At 32.6% G+C, this 19,507-nt stretch overlaps 1 protein-coding gene across 6 annotated transcripts in view; it reads left to right on the top strand.

The window, feature by feature from the left end:
• NLGN1 (neuroligin 1) overlaps positions 1-19,507 on the top strand; it is a 696,295-nt gene that overhangs the window by 216,083 nt on the left and 460,705 nt on the right. For all 6 annotated transcript variants that reach the window (XM_061193421.1, XM_061193419.1, XM_061193417.1 and 3 more), the window contains one exon: positions 5,939-6,091. In XM_061193421.1, the coding sequence (XP_061049404.1) occupies positions 5,939-6,091 (153 nt within the window). The remainder of the gene's footprint in view (positions 1-5,938; positions 6,092-19,507) is intronic.

Raw genomic sequence — 19,507 nt, 5'->3', positions numbered from 1 at the left:
ACTATGAATGAATGCATCCTTAACTGTTTTCATTAAGATATATATATTTAATAAACTACTTCATAGTAGAAAATTAAATTATAGAAGCAAAATATTAAAAGTTTAAAAATTATATTGAGTGTTAATATTTTTATAACATTTAAGAATTCTTTTGATTAAATGAAATTTATGACATTTGATTAAAAATTCATTTACCATGAACACCACCAGTGGATTAAAGATTAAATACAATGCAGTCATTAATATTTGAAATAAATCATTATAGCTGCACAAGATTGTCATTTTGAATGCTAAATAGCTAAAAATAGACTTATAATATCAAAATGCAAATTGTGATTTTTTTTAACGTTGTTGGAAATCTGAAGTATTAAAACATCAAAGACATTTATTCACTTTGAGGGCATGGGTTATTGTTCCCAGTGCTCTCCCTATGAAGAGTGCTTCCACTTGGGGGCTTTGAGATTTGTTGAACCCACTGAAAATCCTTAACTCTTGGACATTTGTTATCTAAATAATACCTAAGACTTCCTAAATTCTTAGTGTGTACTCACAAGGTTAGTATACATCATTTTCTTGTTTTAAAAATATTTTGATTGCTGATTTAATATGCTTTTTTTTTTTTTTTTGGTAAAACAACATCAAGTGAGATATTTACATGTTTACAGATGATACCTCTGAGCAACCACAGTCAGCTAAGCCCTATAAATGTGAATATATCTCAGAGACCTATTTTGAAGCACATGTAACATTTTTAAATAGCCATTAAAGATATCCTAAACCCCTACTTAAATTGGCAGGTAGTATTTAGGTTACGTACTAAGCCAGTCGTCATAAGAGTTATCAAATCAATAAATATATTTAAATGCTCAAAAGTGTAGAGTCAAAGCAGTTCGATTCAAGTTCTGTCTATTCCTCTGTGTTATTTGGGTAATTGTTTAGAAGACAAGAAGGATAAATTCAAATACCCTCCAGATAAAAACCTTCGTAGAAAAGTCTGAACATCTTCTGTTGAATTTGTTTGAAAATTATTCTGTTGATGTGAGGGTGAATGAAAACCGAGGCTGATTTTCACATTTAATTTGTTTCAAATCTTGAATCAGCATTATTAGATAAAGCAACAAATTTAAACTACTTGATAAACTACTCCTTTTACCTCAGTCAGAAGTCTAGTTATCTGGTCATTTATATGGAATTGTCCATTATTTCCTGATAGCCCAACTCTTTTACTTGATTTCTAGGTTTCTGCCTCAACACTGTATTCAGAGGCTACCTGAGACATTGACTGGGGCGTGCCCCTCATTCACTTAAACTCATCCAAATCTTCTCAGTGCAGCACTGTTATTTACTTCTAATTCTCATTTGTGTTTTTGCCATTATTTTTTACCACTTTTAGGCCAAACACAATTGAGTCAAATTTTAATAATAATCATAAGAGCTGCATATTTTATTGGCTTTTTCCATAGTTTCAAAAAGACTAATATGAAGTGATTAAAAATGGGTCAAAGTAAAATCCTAGATTTCTACCAATTTATTTTGGGAATTTAAGAGATATTTAATTTTTTAAACTGTGCTGGGAATACCTTAATTTTTCAATATTCAAATGCAATTTTCTATCCTACATAGAGCTTTTTAAAAGTTGCTCTCATAGATTTTTATATGTTTTTTAACTAAAAATTGTACTTTTGATCATAAGTCCAGTTTAACAAATGCAGATTCATCCAACACTTCTATATTCTTTTGCTGGTCCTGAATAATAGCTGAGGTTCATCAAATGAGTAGGGGGCAAAAAAAATTTTGAAATATCTTTAAATATATCAGGGAAAGATTTAACTGAGGCAATACCCCACAATTTTAAAACTATTAAATGCCCCAAAACTCAAAATTATGTGCAATTAAAAACTTCATGAGTCCTTTAAGGAAAGAGAAAGCAGTAAACATGTTTAAGGAGTTATGTGACTGATAATTATTCACTAGGACTATTTTTTTTTGAATTTTTAAATTTTATTTTATTTTTTTTTATACAGCAGTTATAAAACTGCTGTTAGTTATCCATTTTATACATAGTGGTGTATACATGTCAATCCCAATCTCCCAATTCATCCCACCACCACCACCACCACCCCTGCCACTTTCCCCCCTTGGTGTCCATACGTTTGTTCTCTACATCTGTGTCTCCATTTCTGCCCTGAAAACCGGTTCATCTGTACCATTTTTCTAGGTTCCACATATATGCGTCAATACACGATATTCGTTTTTCTCTCTCTGACCCACCCCACCCTGCGTGACAGTCTCCAGATTCACCACTTCTCTACAAATGACCCAATCTCATTCCTTTCCATGGCTGAGTAATATTCCATTGTATATATGTACCACATTCCCCCCCCATCCATTCATCTGTCGACAGGCATCTAGGTTGCCCCCGTGACCTGGCCACTGTGAACAGTGCTGCAATGAACATTGGGGCACATGAATTCACTAGGACTATTAAAGGGAATTATGACTTCAAACATTGGTTGCCAGGCAAAATAAATATGGTTCATAAATCCACATTAACTGATCTAGAGCTGTTGGCACTTGCTACATTGGCTTAAATTTTTGGTTTATCAGAAAGATAAAATAGTTACTAAAATTAAAAATCAAGATGTCTACTCAGATTCCAGTTTATTATTTTTTAACTTGAAAATCTTAAATACTTTCTTACCATAAAAATTTTAGAAGAAAAATAATCATTAGTGTAGTATTTCTCTTTTATCTTCCCACTTTTTTCAGAGACCTAGATGCTTAGCAAAGCTTTAAAACATTGCAAATAACAGAAAATATAAACATGCTTTAGGAATATTTGTAGTTTTACTAAACCTGAACTAGTGTTTTAGTCTTTGGGTATTCTTTTGATTTTAGTAAGGTCAGTAGCAGCTAGTTTAGGCAAAGTCAGATATCTTAGGTAAAATCTACTTTATTTCTAAGGGAAAATATGAGACAAGGTTTAGAGGGGCAACATGGCTCTAATAAATTCATTATAAGCTACTACATCTAATATATTTGAACTAAGACATAGTGGCCACCCCAAATTTTATTATGAAAATGATGGCATTAGCAGATAGCATTCAATGGTAGGCTATCTGATATATCAATTTCACTTACAGAGTCTGGTTCTTTTTAAAATCAAAGTAAATAGAGATATAATTTAAACTATTTATATTTATTGTTATATTATTATGTTATTATATTTATCATAGTTGAACAATTTACTATTATATTTACATCAAAAAAGACCTGTAGACTATGAAGAAAAGTAAAGTCTAAGATAGAACTTATGATAAAACACTATCAAAAGTAAAGTCTAAGGTTGACCACTCTGATAAAACATTATCAAATAATTCTAATTGCTCTGTAATATAAATATGGCATTTTCCAAGCTTTATTAGCAATACTGAGTTGTTATGTACAAAAATTGTACCTATTTTGGCAATTAATACACCATATAGCATTAACTTCAGGGTTACTTCAAGCAAAAAGAAATACTGTTCAGAACACAGCATTAGAATTTTATAAAACTTTCTGGAAAAGTTTCTGCTGGACACACTAAGTTCTTAGGCAAAGTTGAAATCATTGAGAAGTTTGGGAAGACAAATTGGAGATTAGAATCAGCCCAAACAATCAGTAATCTTTTCAAGTCTAATTTTCAAAGAAAAATAGAGATATACCACTCAAAATTGCTCCTAGAATCTATTATCGTATTTTCAGTGTTTCCTGACAATGTCCACTTCATTCTGTTATTAGGTATAAAATATGGCAGGTCTTCCCAATGTGTGCCTGTATTGTTTTCCAGGTGAACAGAACGATTCTACCAAGATTTCATTACTGTTCACAGTTGGTGCTTTGTAATTCTATGTAATTTTAATTAAAGAAGAATTCTGAAACAGCCTCCCTCTGTGCTACCTCCAAGCATACAATTAGAAGAGCACAGAGTCTGCTGTGAACAGTCAGTTAATGGCTTCAGTTTAACAATTTATTATTGCTTTTTCAGTGCCAGCCATACTAGAAAAACACTGTGCTAAAACTGTGTGCAGCGAACAGGCATTTAAGGAGGAGAGTTTGACAATTTCAGAAGAATTGTTTTCTCTCTGTAAGCCTAACATCTCCACAAGCCCCCAGATCTTACAAATGAGTGAATATCATTTTCCCTCCCAACGATTTAAGGAGAAAATAAATTTAGTTTTTTTTTCCCCTAAATGTAGCTGAGTCTAGTGAATGTCAAAGTATCCTCATCTCACCAGTTAAAAAATAAGACACTCTTCTCGAGTACACCCTCGCAGGGAGAGGGGGAGATTATGATAAATTTATACACTAATATTAAATATTAAGTCAAATGTAAAGTAGTCTTTTTTAAAAGTCCTAAATTCTGCAATTAGCTATTTCCCCAACTTGAAAATCTGGACAAACAAGTTGAGCTACAATTCCTGATCTTAAAATGATTTTCATTGAAAGAAATCACTTTATTATTATAGTAGAAAAATTGAAGCATTTACACTAGTCATCTTTTTTACAAGAAATGTAAAGCAGCCTCTAAATTATCACCAGTTTTTTCAATGAGTTTATATCATGTTAGTCCATTCTGAAAGTTGAAACTTCAATTGTTATGATGTAGGAGATTTGTCTGATAAAAATTGTCAAAAGCAAAGGAACAAAGCCATACTTTTAAATGACGCTTTTAATATTGTCATAAAAGAAAGATAATACACTTGATGTAATTTTGTTTCAATTGTGTGCAGAAGAGATCATCGACCATTATATAATAGTAATGTTTTAGGTATGTTTATGTTCATAATCATATAGATATATGTACACATATAATACTTCAATCTACATAATATTTAAAACCATGTTCACCAATATACCGTTTAGCATTTTTATCTCTAGAAATTAGTATCTTTTAATACCAATTAAAATTATCCTGTGTTTCCCTTATGTATTATTTCTAGACCCTTGTTGAAAACTTCATAATCGGGGTAAAGTATCTTAGAAAAGCACATACATTTGATTAAAATTTAGAGCTGTAGAAATCACTTTAACATCACCCTAAACTTTGGCATTTTACGCTTGGACTTAGCTGTATTCTGTCTCATGTCTGTATGACAAAATCTTAGAGCCAAAGTGGGGCTAAGAAGAGTAGGATAGTTACAAAAAGAGGGTAAAAAATATGTTAGTCTGTTTTCTTCTTCCGAAGGGTAAGGGTAATTGGAATGAGCAGATAACCTGGACTGAACTGAAAAATATCATTTAAATGAAAGTCCCCTAAATGCAACAAAGACAGAAATATAGATGTTTGGACTCTATTGCCTAAACATTCATCTGACAGTACTTGAATAGTTAAATGAAACTTCTTGCAACTTCTATAGCACAGTGTTGTAATTATGTTCTCAAATTGGAGCATAAATTATTCCATGTAATTATGATGCATTCAGTACATATCTTTACAGTAATTAAGAAATGGAAAAACAGTGTTTTATTCATAGTAGCAGTGATACCATTGTACTTAGTTTATGGTTCATAAATTCCATATGAGGTCTATAACATTTGTAAAAAGAAGTTTTAAGAATCATTATCATTCTATTATTTCTTTTGATTCTACTGTCACATCAGGAATGAATAAAAAAAAAAGCACTCAAATTCACACCTACTTCCAATTTGTCCAAGTTTTGTAATTCAGTTTATAATATTTAACAAAATTTTAGGTAGAAAACAAATTTTTTTTAGGTAGAAAACTCTTTTCTGCAATAGATCTTAATATAAGTTGCTTAAGAAACACTTTAACAAAGACAGGAATTGAAATAACTATGTTAAAATCATTCCCTCTTGTCCCTAAAATGGAAAATGTATTCTCTGCTTCATTATGCGTGTTGAGGATAAGGACAATTGCCAACCATTTGTTTTTCAGATATTCGGGACAGTGGGGGTCCCAAACCAGTGATGGTGTATATCCATGGTGGCTCATATATGGAAGGGACTGGAAATTTATATGATGGGAGTGTCTTGGCAAGTTATGGCAATGTGATCGTCATCACAGTCAACTATCGACTTGGGGTACTCGGTAAGAAATTTCTCTTTTTTTTCCCCCCATCAATCCATGAAATATGTGATAGTTTTGTTTTGAATTGTTTTGTTTTGCTTTGCTTTGTTTCACTCATTGTTCTATGCTTGCTGATTTTGAAGCAAAATTTTTGATATTTTCAATAAATTCTATAAATATTCATAAATTACTTGACAAAAGACAGCTAGGGTTGGTTTTAATATTTAATATAAAAGGTAATGAAATTATTCACATTGTTATGGAGTGCTCTTCTTAACTTGGCTTTATAGAAATGTGAAAGGCAGCAATGGCAGGGCCTTTCTTAAGAAGAATTAGTCCCTGGGCAGATTTTTCTCTCTTCTACTTGTCTTTTTTACAGTGTTTTAAAATTGCCTGAGGTTTGCCGTGAATGTAGAAACAAGTTTTTATTCTCTTCAAGAATATATGTATGAACTAGCTTTGGGGAATGATTACCATTTCTGTGTAGGTTTGTTTGTTTGTTTCTTAAGTTTATCAAATATAATTAGAAATATTTTGTTTAAATGTATTTTGATTGAATTATTTGATTTGCAAAACATGCATTGATTTCATAAAGTGTCAAAGAGTTCAACTCAGTAATGTATATACATGTAAAACAAAATCAAACTAGTGATCTTTCATTTTGAAGAAAAGTATAGAACAATATTATTTAAAATAAATTTTAAAGTACTCTGAAATAGGCATAAACTTGCTATTCTACTTGTATAAGTTTATTTTTTATAGTATTGTCACAATTTGGTGAGTAAAATAACTATATCATTTAATAAGACACCTTTATCTGTGGTATTTTAGTTAAAGGTATTTGCTAAGAGTACAATTCATTACAAAAGTTTTTTTTTTTTTTTAATCTTAACTGATCGAAGTCTTGTCCCTGATTATACACTTAAAAGTTATCATTTGTGTTATTTGGGCACAAAAAGATACCTCACTCATTCTTTACTCTGAAATATTTTGAAAAAATAATTTGAATTATATTCTCCTTTATAATAATTGTTAATATAATTTATTTTAGCCATTGAGAATCAGTTTATTCTTCTCTTCAGTGTTAGTTATTATTATTCTAATCCCTTCTATGTAATCGTAATCTGTGTTTCTACCAATCGCAAAATATAAAAAGGAATGATTTTTGTCAATCAAGTTTGTGTGTCTTGGGGAAGGAGATATGTTAGCAAAGCAAAGTGAGATCTTGATCTTTTTCTAGTTTTCTATTTTGAATTTGGAGTATGGTGGATGATATAATAGATACACTCTGTCAATGTAGATATAAAATATTTCTGTACCATTGTTCAAGTACGCATTAGTTTCCCCATCATGTCTAATCATGCATTGCTTCAGTTATTCTTATAATTTCACTGCATAGGGATGAATGACTTCCCACCAATGAAAACTCTCTATATTAGAAGATATATAAAGAGATGTTAATAATAATCTTCTTAAATTAATCTTAAATATCATAGTGTTGTCATTTGTTTCTTAGGCAAGATTTGAATGTGAGTATCTGCACTATCTTTAATGCGTTTAACTTTAATCATGGCATTGTTTATAGCTTAGTTGTTTTTAGCAATTATTTTTCTCATATTTTTGTGAATTTCTTAAATTGAAAATCCTGATGCAGTGACTAGTCTTCCAATTGAAAATTTCAAATTAGATGCCAAATTGTGGTAACAGTATTTTTAAGGATTTGAACATCCACAAAGTCATATACACTGATTTTATTTTAAAAAAGTCTTTTGGCCACCCCTTATGTTGCCTCACTCTGTTACTTGTTGTACTCACATACAGTAAGATCCCATAAAATAAACTGTGTTATGTTGGTATAAGCTTTGCCCATTTTAAAAAATGTACTCAGAACTGATGAGGACCTGACTTTGATCCAATTTGAATCCTATATTCATGTTCATATCCTATCTTTAAATGCCATACTCTGAATAATTGGATTGCAGGACAAAAGATTAACCAGTTAAAAAATGAAGAACTTGGTCTGTATAATGGCAGGCAGTGTTGGTGTTGATGATGGATGATTTTTCCAATGGTAAATATTTGTTCTGGCTCTACTGCAGTTTAGGATTTAACCTTTAGTTGGCTCCTTTGTTCCTCTTAAAGACGTCGTAAACTAATAATCACCACTAAGAGTCAGCGTCCTTTATAGACCTCCTCTCAACATGATAAAGTACAAAACTTTGTTAGTGAAACATTCTTAGGTGAGTTTTGGGACATTAGTTCTAGAACATATGTATTCTGGTCACTTCCTAAAATATGTGTTGGGCCTTGTGCAAATGTATTTAAATGAATTAATTCATGAAGAATAAGTTATCATAACATTTGTTTCAGCACACTTTGCCTGTGTGGTACACTGCAACCAACTCAACAGCTGATATGCCAGGAGAACTGCAACAATAAAGACTGTAGGGTTTTAGTTGTTGTTGTTAATACTTTGTCTAACAGTAACAAGGTAAGCCAAGGTTTCTTGGGTGTGGGATCCAAAAGTATTGCTGTTTAGTTGGCACTTGGAAGAGTTTTGGACATTAAGTAGAAAATAAGATTTGATCCCATGTCAGAGGAAATCCTGAGCTGTGTTTTAATTTGGATGTTTTGGTGTTAAGGAAATGAATTTTGGGGTCCAATGTACAAATTGGCTAATTATGAGATTTGCTCTCAGCTGATTGCCAGGAAATATCAGGATGTCTGAAACAGATAATATAATTCGTTTTGATTTGAATTTGCCATCCCAGAGGAAAAATATTATAAGTTTATTTGTTTTAGCAATAACTAAAAAGGTGATAATGTTTCAGTAAAAAATTTCATACAGCTATCTAGCAGCCAAATTTCCAGTTCAAAGTATTTAATGTTAAAAATATATTTTGTTTATTACAAAGAAGAATTAGCATAGAAGAAAAAAATACCTCCTATGATAGCATTGTTTTGAAGAAGCTAGGAACAGGTTGGAGTTAGTTTCTCAACCAAGACCCTTTTGTGGTTTCCTTTGAAGTGGTAACACGGACTATCAATATCATTGCATTGAAAATGCTATTGGTGGTAAGAAAAACTGCAATAAGATTGAAAAAAAAAAAGGCTAGGGGATAGTGGATTCTGCCTGCTAACCTCTCTTCCCCAGTTTCATCTTAGAGTTCTCCATAATCATATCTCATTCAGTCTCACACTTCTTTTAGTAAACATTTAGACTTTCTTTCACTTTTGGTTATATACATTCTTTGTCCTCAGCCAGTTTTAACTCTTTGTCCTTGGTTATCTAATACATGTTATATAAATGTCCTTTAAAATGTATTTAAAATAATTATTAATAGAGTTATTTTTTAATATTCTGGTATACAGTTAAAATAAAAATAGAAATAAAAATTATCGTGTTGGAAACAGTGAGAAATACTTTGATTCGGTAGTCTTAAGAGAGGAAAATAGTATTAAATATTTTTATTGTAAATAGGATAAGCATATGTACTTATGGACAAACGTTGAAAGAGAATATGAAATAAATTCTTCACTATTAAGATGAGGTATTATATAGTAAACGTATTTGAAAATAGAAACTATCCACATATATTTTCAAATATTAAAAATGAAAAAAAAATTAACTAATTTAGTGTTAAAAATGTGTTTCAGCCCCCTCTCTAAATTTAGAATAAAATTATGTTATTTTTTAGAGAAAAATTTTAAAAAATTATCTTTGTGGAGATCTACCTTAGGCAAACATAAGATTTTTATCTGATGGAAATTTAATAAGACACTTTTATTTTGATATGGATATTTTAGAGATAATTATGCATTCATAATTCAAGCACATGTGATTTATATTAGAAAAAGATTCTCAAAGATTTCAGAACTACTGATATCTCTGGATATTTGGCAAATTTTTAGTAAAGGGTCTAATTAAATATTTTACTTAGTAATCTTATGTCTCTACTACCCATCCATGGAAAAAATAATAGAGTGCTAGTTTATTTACTAGTTACATTTGAAGAATTACATTTAGCTAACTTCATAATGCCATGTAAGGCTAAACCATTTAGAACAAGCTTTCATTAACATTACTGTGTATCAATTTTAATGAACAACTAAATTTATATTTATTCTATTAGAAATGGTTGTGAGACCTGTTAATTCTTATAACTATAATGTCTATGCAATAATAGTGCTTCAAGTATTATCAGACAAATGACAGAAATAAATATAACTTTGGTGTGGTCAGTCATCAAATATATAAAACTTGTTTGCAGAACTGTACATCTTCTATGCAGGATAAAAAGTAAGAACAATACAGTCCTTATCTTTAAAGAGTTTTCAATCTAATTGAGGGGGAAAACAAGCACTCAATAGAGAGTAATAATTGATATTGTACTTCATAATAATATATATTTATTAATTGATTTGTATGTACATGGTCACTTGATATATAAAAAATATCAGAACAAAGAAAGAAAGGAAGCATAGAATATCAGATGGGTCAATATGAATGCAGTGATCGAGATTCTTATTTGAATCTGAGCAGTCTAGCAGAAAGGAGATTTGGTAAAATCTAGGTAGTTATGATTTAAAAAGAAAAGCATATTCATTTCTCAAGTGGCACAATGTTTTGTCATTATTTTTCTTTTTTTTGCATTGTTTTTATTTGTTTGGCTCTAAATCCTAAAGCAAAGAAACAACTCTAAATGTGACCTTATATTTGAGAGTAATATATAATCAATTATTAAATTTTATAAGATGATAATATCCCACTATCATCCAAATGTGTTCTTAGGAGGTGGGAGAGGGAATCAGTCTGTCCTTGAAGAGTCAAAAATGTCTTCATGAACTTGGTAGTATTTGAGCAAAACCATGAAGGATGGATTATCTCTGGGATTAACTAAAGAGGAGAGAGAAGGAAATTCTTTTTATTTTTATTTATTCATACTCTTTCTACTTCAAAAAAGTGGATGTAATTTGTGACAAACACACACATATAAATAGGTCGCTAAAATCATATTGAATATGAATACCCATACTATAAAGAAAGAGGCAGAAACTTAGACTACAAATATATACTGGAATTGAACATAAATGTATATCCCAATTTCCTAGAAGCAAGGTAAAAAGGATAATGGATTGAATTTCATAATTGTTATTATCAGATAAAGGAAACATATATATCTATATTTTATAAAAAATACACAAAGTTTTTTTTCACACTATAGTACAGAGAAATTTATCATGAGTTGTTTTTAGTTGGAACACCAAGAAAAATATAGGAATGGTGTGATAGTCTTTATGTCATTAGAAGATGCAGAAATATTCTCAAGCATATGATTATGTATTAACCCTCTGTAAAAGCCAAAGACATAATAATAAATGACCACAGCCTTCTATAGTGCCATTTCAGCAAAGAGGCAACCAAATACAATTCAAGTAAGAATTCACTTATAATAGGATAGAGCTAAAAACCAATTTAGAGCAATGACAGTTAACTGAGTCCATAGATTTCTTCTCTCAAATACCAGTTGTGTCAACTGAGTTTTAATAAGGGTTGGATGGTAATCAATTTTAGATTGAGTGCTAAAATGATCTCCTGGAGTAGAGATATTGTTTGTCCTTTGGAAAAATAGAAACTTTAGACAGATAATGATACAGTGCAAAGTAGACTGTTCATTATTTTTATTCTACTTTTTCCCTCCAAAATGGTAGGTTGCAATAAAAGCAATTATTTAGTTATGCCAAAAACATAGAAAACCTGAAAGTAAGCATGTCGGTTAGTGTGAGTGTTAGTTAAAAGAAGTTAGTTTAAAAAACAAAAAAAAATGTGTTTTAGGTACAGTCATGTAGTATCATTCATTAATTGATTAATTCAGCCATTCATTAATTCTATATAAATTGAGCAATATTAAGTATCAGGCATACTTATTGAGCATATTGTGAAAAATAAGATGGATGTGATCTCTGCTGTCCAATAGATTACTAGCTATTGGGGGAGATAGAAAATAGATGAATAATTACAAAAATGATGTCCTTTACATAGATAATGATTTAGTGCAAAGTTGACTTTCTTTATAATTACCTAGAGAAACGGTAAGTGCAGTGAGAAGGCAGCTAATCTATTCTACACACTTGGAAAAGGTTTCCCAGAGGAGGTGACATTCAGGTTTCCCTTTCTTATACTTTACTGAAAAAGGCCTTGTTGAGACTCCCTGGGGCTTCGAGATTGTCGATTCCATTGGTCACTTCTCTGTTCTCATCTTATTTCATCTCTCCATAGCACAGGACAGAGTTAACCAGTCCCTTTCGGTCATGCTTGTTTCTTGGCATCACACCAGGGTTTCCTCCTGCCTCACGGTCTGCTTCTTCTCAGCCTCCTTTGCTAGCTCCTCCTCTCTTACCCTGATATCTAAATGTCGAAGTGCCACTAAGCAGAAATTTTGGCTCCCTTTCTTCTCTCTCTACCATATCTCCCTAGGGGAATTTATGCATGGCTCTAAATGCCATCTGTAAATAAGTGACTTCCAAACTGTATCTTCAGGACTGACTATTCCTCGGAGCATCAGACTTATGTACTTCTGCCTACCAACATCTCTAAGGACTAATGAATATCTCAAGCTTAATGGCTAAAATATGTTGATTTTCTCAGGTCTGCATATTTCATTGTCTTCCACATCTAGGTTATAATAATACTTGCAACAACAGTAATAACAATCACAGGCACATTCATGGAGAACTTATATTCCAAAAGCTGTTTGGGCAGTTTGTATCGGTGACATTTGTTTTGGCTCCCCACTGGGGAGTCTGAGGATTACATTATTAAATTCCCACAGTAAGCTTATGAGGTAGGGTTGTTATTTCCCCGATTTTATAAACACAGAAACAAATGAGTAGAGAGGTTAGGTAACTTATTCACAGTCATATGGTCAGTGTTAAGTGGTGGAGCCAGAATTCTAACCCAGATAGTGTTCTCTTGGGCACAGCACTGCACTGATGGCATTGGCACTGCCATCCATCTGGACGATCAAGCAAAACCTCTAAAAATTTTTCTGATTTGTCTTTCCTTTAGGCTGAACATCCAAGTCGTCAGCTTCTGTTACTGAATTGTTCCAGCGTACACCCTGGGTCTGTCTCCTTTCCATTTCCCCCTCTGCCAAACTAAGCCAGTTCTCCTTGAACCTCTTATATTATTTATCTCTTTCACTTTTGCTCCCTACCTGTAATCCATTCTCCACACAGCAAAATCAAATTATCTTTTTAAACCATAAATTATACCAGCTCATTTTCTGCTTATACCCTCCACTGGCTTCCTGACTGTTCGCTGAGAATAAAATCCAAACTCCTTCCCTGCCCTGTCTCACAAAACCCTGCATGAATAGGTATCTGTATCTCTCAGTACCTGTACCTCTTGTACCTGTATCTTTTAGTTTGTCTCAAAATGCTCTTCCTCTCTATGCAAGCCATCTTTTGTTCTTCATACACACCAAACTCATTCCCATTTTAGGGATTTCATACTTGCTCTTCCCTCTGCCCCAGATCTTTCTGGGGCCAGTTCCTTATTCTTCTGATTTGGTTTAAATGTCTTCTTCTCAGAGAGACTGTCCACGTTCATCCAATCTAAAAAGAGCCACCATGTTACAAGTCATCTACCTTTTAAAATTCTCTCTATTACATTGATCATACCCAATTACTTCCTATATATATTTGGATGGTTTTTTTGTTTTATTATTGTCTAGCTCTCTAAAGCCTAAAGTAGTCCCTGGCACATGGTATTCGCTCAGAAAATATTTGTTAAATAAATTTAAAGTGGATCTGAAGAGTCACTAGGTGTTGATCTGATGTGGTCATGGAGTGAAGGAGGCCAGGTTTGAGGCAGAGAAAAAGTCTGGGTGAAAGCCAGAGGAAGAGAGAGGCTTGGCATGTTGAAAGAGATGAGCAAAGCCAGCTGGAATGCTTTGAGTAAGGGGTGAGCAGTGTCAAGTAAGGTTGAAAACAGGCAGCAGGCCACACAGCGTCTCATTAAAGATTTAGGAATTCTAAGAACAATGAGAAACAATGATAGGGCATTGAGCAGATAAGTGAAATGATTAGATTTGCATTTTAAAAAGTGTGTTGAGTAGGCCTAGACCTTGATCAAAGTTGACATTCTGCTATGGATACAAAAAAAACATGGCTTGTGCCTCATTAGGGTGAGATGCTTGGTAAAGTCAGTGAATGAGACAGATATTTCGCTCATAGAGGATCGAGGGTTAAGCTGGGCACTGCCTGACTCAGGTGAGTATGCGAATCTGTCTTTTATACAAAGAGCAACACAGGAGTTTTGCTGCTTTTCCCTTCTTTTTTTGATAATGGAAAGAATCAAACCATCATTGTGGAGAGCTCTACTGAATTCCTGCTTTGAGGAGTATGAATCAATATGATCAGTATTATTCCAGAGACTGGCCAATATAAAAAACTGTAATAAATTACTGTATTATGATGTCTTCTTATTTGAGTTTCTGTGTTATCAATATGACCTCATTTAAGCTCTGGGTTGTCCTAAAAAAGAGACTTTTTTTTTCAATTCTAAGACAAAGTTGGACGTCTGTGGTTTAAGATTTCATTAAGATCAGTGATTTTGAATAAGGCCTAGAACATAGAAGAAATATTTCCCTCATTTCTAGTCAAAGTGTTCTTCTGGGGCCAGAATTGAACAACTTTCAGGCACTCAAAAGGACTGCAACTCACCAATACATGAACAAAAATATATTTTGTTTCCTTTTCAGAGCAGACGCCATCATCTTAACTCAGTCATTCACTTATTCACTCATTAATTCCACAAACATTTAAATATGCCCACCATTGGTTCCTGGTAGTTGGGGGTCTGTGTTCACAATGTTGAAAAAAGATCAGACCCAATCCTTCCTTTCTGAACCTCACAGTGAGTAAAAAGATTTCCATTAAACAAATAAACAAAACTATTAGCACAAATTTTGAGAAGTTGTATTTCCAAAAAGAATAGACTGTTAAGAAAAAGAATATTTGTGGCGAAATGTAGACTGAGAACTTTAGGAAAGGCCTCTATGTACCTTTCATGCCAGCACAGTTGTAGTTTTTAGTTTTTCTTTTTCTCCATGCATTTGCACAGTTAAGTATTAAAAGATAGATAAATATTTTGAAATAATTTTAAAAGATGTAAGATAATTAGAAGCAAAAAAAGTCATTTAAACAAGCAGCTGGGGTAAAAATGCAAAAGTCCAAACAAACAAGCAGACCACCCACAATCAACCAGGCAAAGTTCTCTATCAGAATTAAGTGAGCAAAATTGGTTTGTGAAATACAAATACACAGGGAAAGAATCCCAGGGGAGGACTAGCTCTTAGCTATTGGATCTATAGATTGAGAGCACAACAGTAGTACTTTTCAGAGACAATTGAAGATGTCCTCCCTCACCTGCCTTATATCCCTGAGATGATCTATGCAAAGTAGTAAGTTAGTCCCATTACTGATTTTTTTATTATTGTTATTAAATGGAGATATGGGTCTCTTCTTCATCCAGCGTCAGTTTTTTCTCATTGTTCCAAACAAACAATGAGGGCTTGGAATTTGCTTTTAAGTTCGGTTTGCTTTCAAATGATCCTTTCCTCCCTCTGATGAGTCCTCAATATCAGACCAAGGCAGAACTCCCCCAGCTTCCCATGACCTAGTGCCATAGTCCTTGATATCCCACTCACTTTCACTACTTTGCCTTAAACACGTATTGCAATTTCATCTGCCAGGACATCTCCTGAGGTCTTTCTCTTTTTCTTTCTAAAGTCTTTCCTTGAACTACTTCATAAACATTCAAATTTTGCTCCTTTTCCTTTGTCTTCCTATTTTTAATTGGCAGAGTTTAACATTTTTTTAATTACTTATATTTGCTTCCTTCCTTCTATTTCTATTGCTACTAACTGTTCATCTTGGGTTAACAGGCCTTCTAGCTGACCTTCCAGCCTCTAGACTCAAATGTATGTGTCATTTCATTCCACACCAAAAGCAGGCAAAATACCTTAAAAATACAAGAGAGTATCAGTTTTGTTGTTTTTGTTGTTTGTTCTGTTTTGTTTTATTTTCCTCTGGTCTACATCTCTAAATGGTTTTCATCAACTCTGGGATCCATTCCAGATTTTTCCTGCCATTCCAGATCTGCTAAAGTATGTTGCTCTTCATCTTAGCAAACTGTATCGTCTATTCGTTTCTGGAAAGTCCCTTCCACACAATCCAGAATGACTTCTTCACAGCCTACCTGGATCATTTCCAACCACTTACTTGCCACATTTTGCCCAGTCTCCAAGACTCAGCTATCACCCTACCTTCTGCAAAACCAACCCAGGCCAGATTGATCTATCTCTTCTTTCTGCTTCCATAACCTTCACTTTGGCATGCAGAATGCATCTGTTAACTGCTTAATATTGTAGCTGCCTTGCAACCCAAACTAGAAATAAACTCTGTGTGTTATCTGGTTTTCCAGTTTCCTTAAGACGAGTAGAGTACTCTGCATATATAATTCAAAAGCCATTAATAAGCATGCAAATTAATTCACTATGTCCTCTTCTCAGGATATACATGTCTTAGGATACAGAGCAGGTGGAAATAGTGGTTGCTGGTGGAGGATGTGGATAGTAAAGAGTACTAACCATGTCCATACACAGGCCTCATGCCTAGTCCCACGTAAATGAGTTTAGATCTTGTTAATGGTAGCAATACTTTGCCCCCAATAGCAGTGGCAAGAAAAGCCCCTGGGTCCTCTGGAGAAACACCCTGTGTACTGGAACGATAACACATGAAAGCTGTAATTTATTTTAAACTGATTAGTGATTTCTGCATTTACCATGCATTTAATATTTACAGTATTGTTTCCTGCTTAGCACGGGGTAAGTGAAAAGATTGGTGCTCCTGAGCAATAAACTTAAAAACGGTGTTAAAACACCACTCTTTGAGTTAAAATATATACAATATGGCAGAAAGGATAACTATTGACTTTATATGTGTAATGGGCTATGAAATCTATAAATTTTTTGAACTCAGCTTAGGGTTGCTCTTTTGTAAAGACAAAGGGAAACAAAAGGAAAAATTTTTTGTAATTTCTTTAACTTTGCCTTTTGATACTTTACCTATCTTGAATAGCATTACAGGTGCTCAACTATTGCCATGAACAGACAGTGGTTGGGGTGAGAGATCTTAAACTGACTGTTGACTACCCACATCCCAACCCATTTTTTTCTGATAGTGCAGTTAGGACCATAGCTTTAAATACTATTCTTAGAAAATTTTTCCATATATGAGACAAGTTATATTTCTTAACTGATTTGTATATCAATAAAGTCACCATTTAGAAACCTTTCTAAAGAGCTGAGACACATCCCTGAGATGAGACAGATCCAAGAGAAATATTAATTTCTGTTCTGGTATGTGCTAGCTTCCTGTATTTGAGCTTTGAAAAACAGCACCTTTTCTAGAAAAGTCAGTTCTCATAGAGAATATACAACATACTCAAATAGAAATAAGTTTTAAAAAGGATTTTTGTGTTAGTATCATCATAATTAGGAACAGTTTTTCTGAGAGAAAATATGTAACTATTCTTAATGTTATTTAATTGTGCTAAAATTGTTTTTTTCATTTTGTATGAAAATAAGCGTTAACAAATATGCATTATTCCTTTTTAACATAAATAAAAACATTGCTCCACTACATGGTGTTTTCCCTTGAAACATATCATAACGTTATCTGTTTAAACGCATAAGAAATTTGTTTTTCAGAGTGTATGCTCGACTCTTTTGTTTTAGAGCCAATATGTAATATTTACCAAAGCAGATTTCTTTTAGTCTACAGTTTATATTTGGGTTAATTTTCTAGAAGAACATGTTTAAAGGGACCACAGCAAGCCTATATAACTGTTCCCTAATTACAGGCAACTCTGCATTCAAATGAGTAGTATCTACATACTTCCTTAGGAATACTTCACCATAAGTTATATGATCTTGATATTTAGAAAGGCTATTAACTACATATTAAATAAACACCTATTTTTACCCTTCCATTTTCTAGAAAGTATTTGTGACAGCTTATCAGAGTATATGCAATAAAATTATGGTTATATATATATATAATGAATCAGGTTTATAGAAAATAGAAGACATGGAAAAGGGGAAAAAACGTAGTCTCAAAACATTTTCAGAGTTGATGATTTGGGCTCTGAGCTGGGACGCTACCAAATTTCATTTATGTTTAACTGTGAAACATGTCAATTCTTCAGAGAAATCAAAGATATTCCAGGCATTGAGTTTTTCAAAAGAAGCTCCTCATGTGTTATTTCATGTTCAAAGGACAATTATACAAATAGAATTCTGTGATGAAAATGCTTACAAATAAACAGCCAAAACCCTGTAATTTAAGCTTAATTATACACCATATTTTGATGTGCTCTATTTACCTACAATCATCTACCCCATAGGTTACCTATTCTCTACCTGTTGCTAGAGTCCAGCAAAAGGAATCTTTCAGATAAAGAGCAGGTGAGGGCAGGAGATGTTGAAAATAAAGCATGTAGAGGGATGGATTTTTAAGCTATGTACACATTCTGTAAGTAAATTTTCTAATTGGATATTTGTTTTGTATGAGAAAACTACTAATTATCTTATTTTGCTGACCCATTATTATTATAGGCAAACTGAATCAGAGATTTTGGATTAAAAAAAAACAAAAGCCTCTCTGTGGCTGGCCCAGTTCATCTGCTATTCTTAAGAGGAAAGGATAATACACTTAGTTTTTTGTTTTTTTTTTTAAATGGTATCATATGATCAAGAACCCAAATTTGTTGCTGTCTATTATTCTCTTAAAAAGATCAACTTGCTATATTATCTTTTTTTTCTTTTTTCAATCCTCGTTGCTCCAGTCTTTACACAAAAGTAAAAAATCTGCTCTTTTTCTGAAGTAGAATTAAAATTGGGTAACTATAATTTAATGTCATGTCAGTTAACTGTACATGATTTCTATATGACTCAGTAGATGTCAATGGAAATTCCTGGTTGTATTAAACTGAGTAAACCCTAATTAAAAATATCTTCACATTATTTTAAAGTTGTATATATACGTGTACTTTTTCAGGTTAAAAAAATGATCTGTTAGTCTAGTTTTGAATCTTGCAAAAGTTATGGAGCTATTCTCCTAAATGTTCCTTTTGTAAAACTCCCTATCTAGCACTTACTGCTTCTAGCCCAGCTGCCCAATAGAATTATAATGCAATTGATATATGTAATTTTAAATTTTACAGTAGCCACATTAAAGGAAAGTACAAAGAAACAGATAAAATTAATTTAAAAAATTTTATTTCATTCAACTTAATATTTTATTCAACCAAAATATAATCATTTCTAGATTGAATCAACACGAAATTCTTAATGGACATTATATATTTTT

This window comes from Eubalaena glacialis, chromosome 6, assembly GCF_028564815.1.
Source record: "Eubalaena glacialis isolate mEubGla1 chromosome 6, mEubGla1.1.hap2.+ XY, whole genome shotgun sequence".
NCBI classification, from domain to species: domain Eukaryota; kingdom Metazoa; phylum Chordata; class Mammalia; order Artiodactyla; family Balaenidae; genus Eubalaena; species Eubalaena glacialis.
The sequence above is the reverse complement of the archived record's forward strand: the minus strand, read 5'-3'. Positions and strand labels throughout refer to the sequence as shown.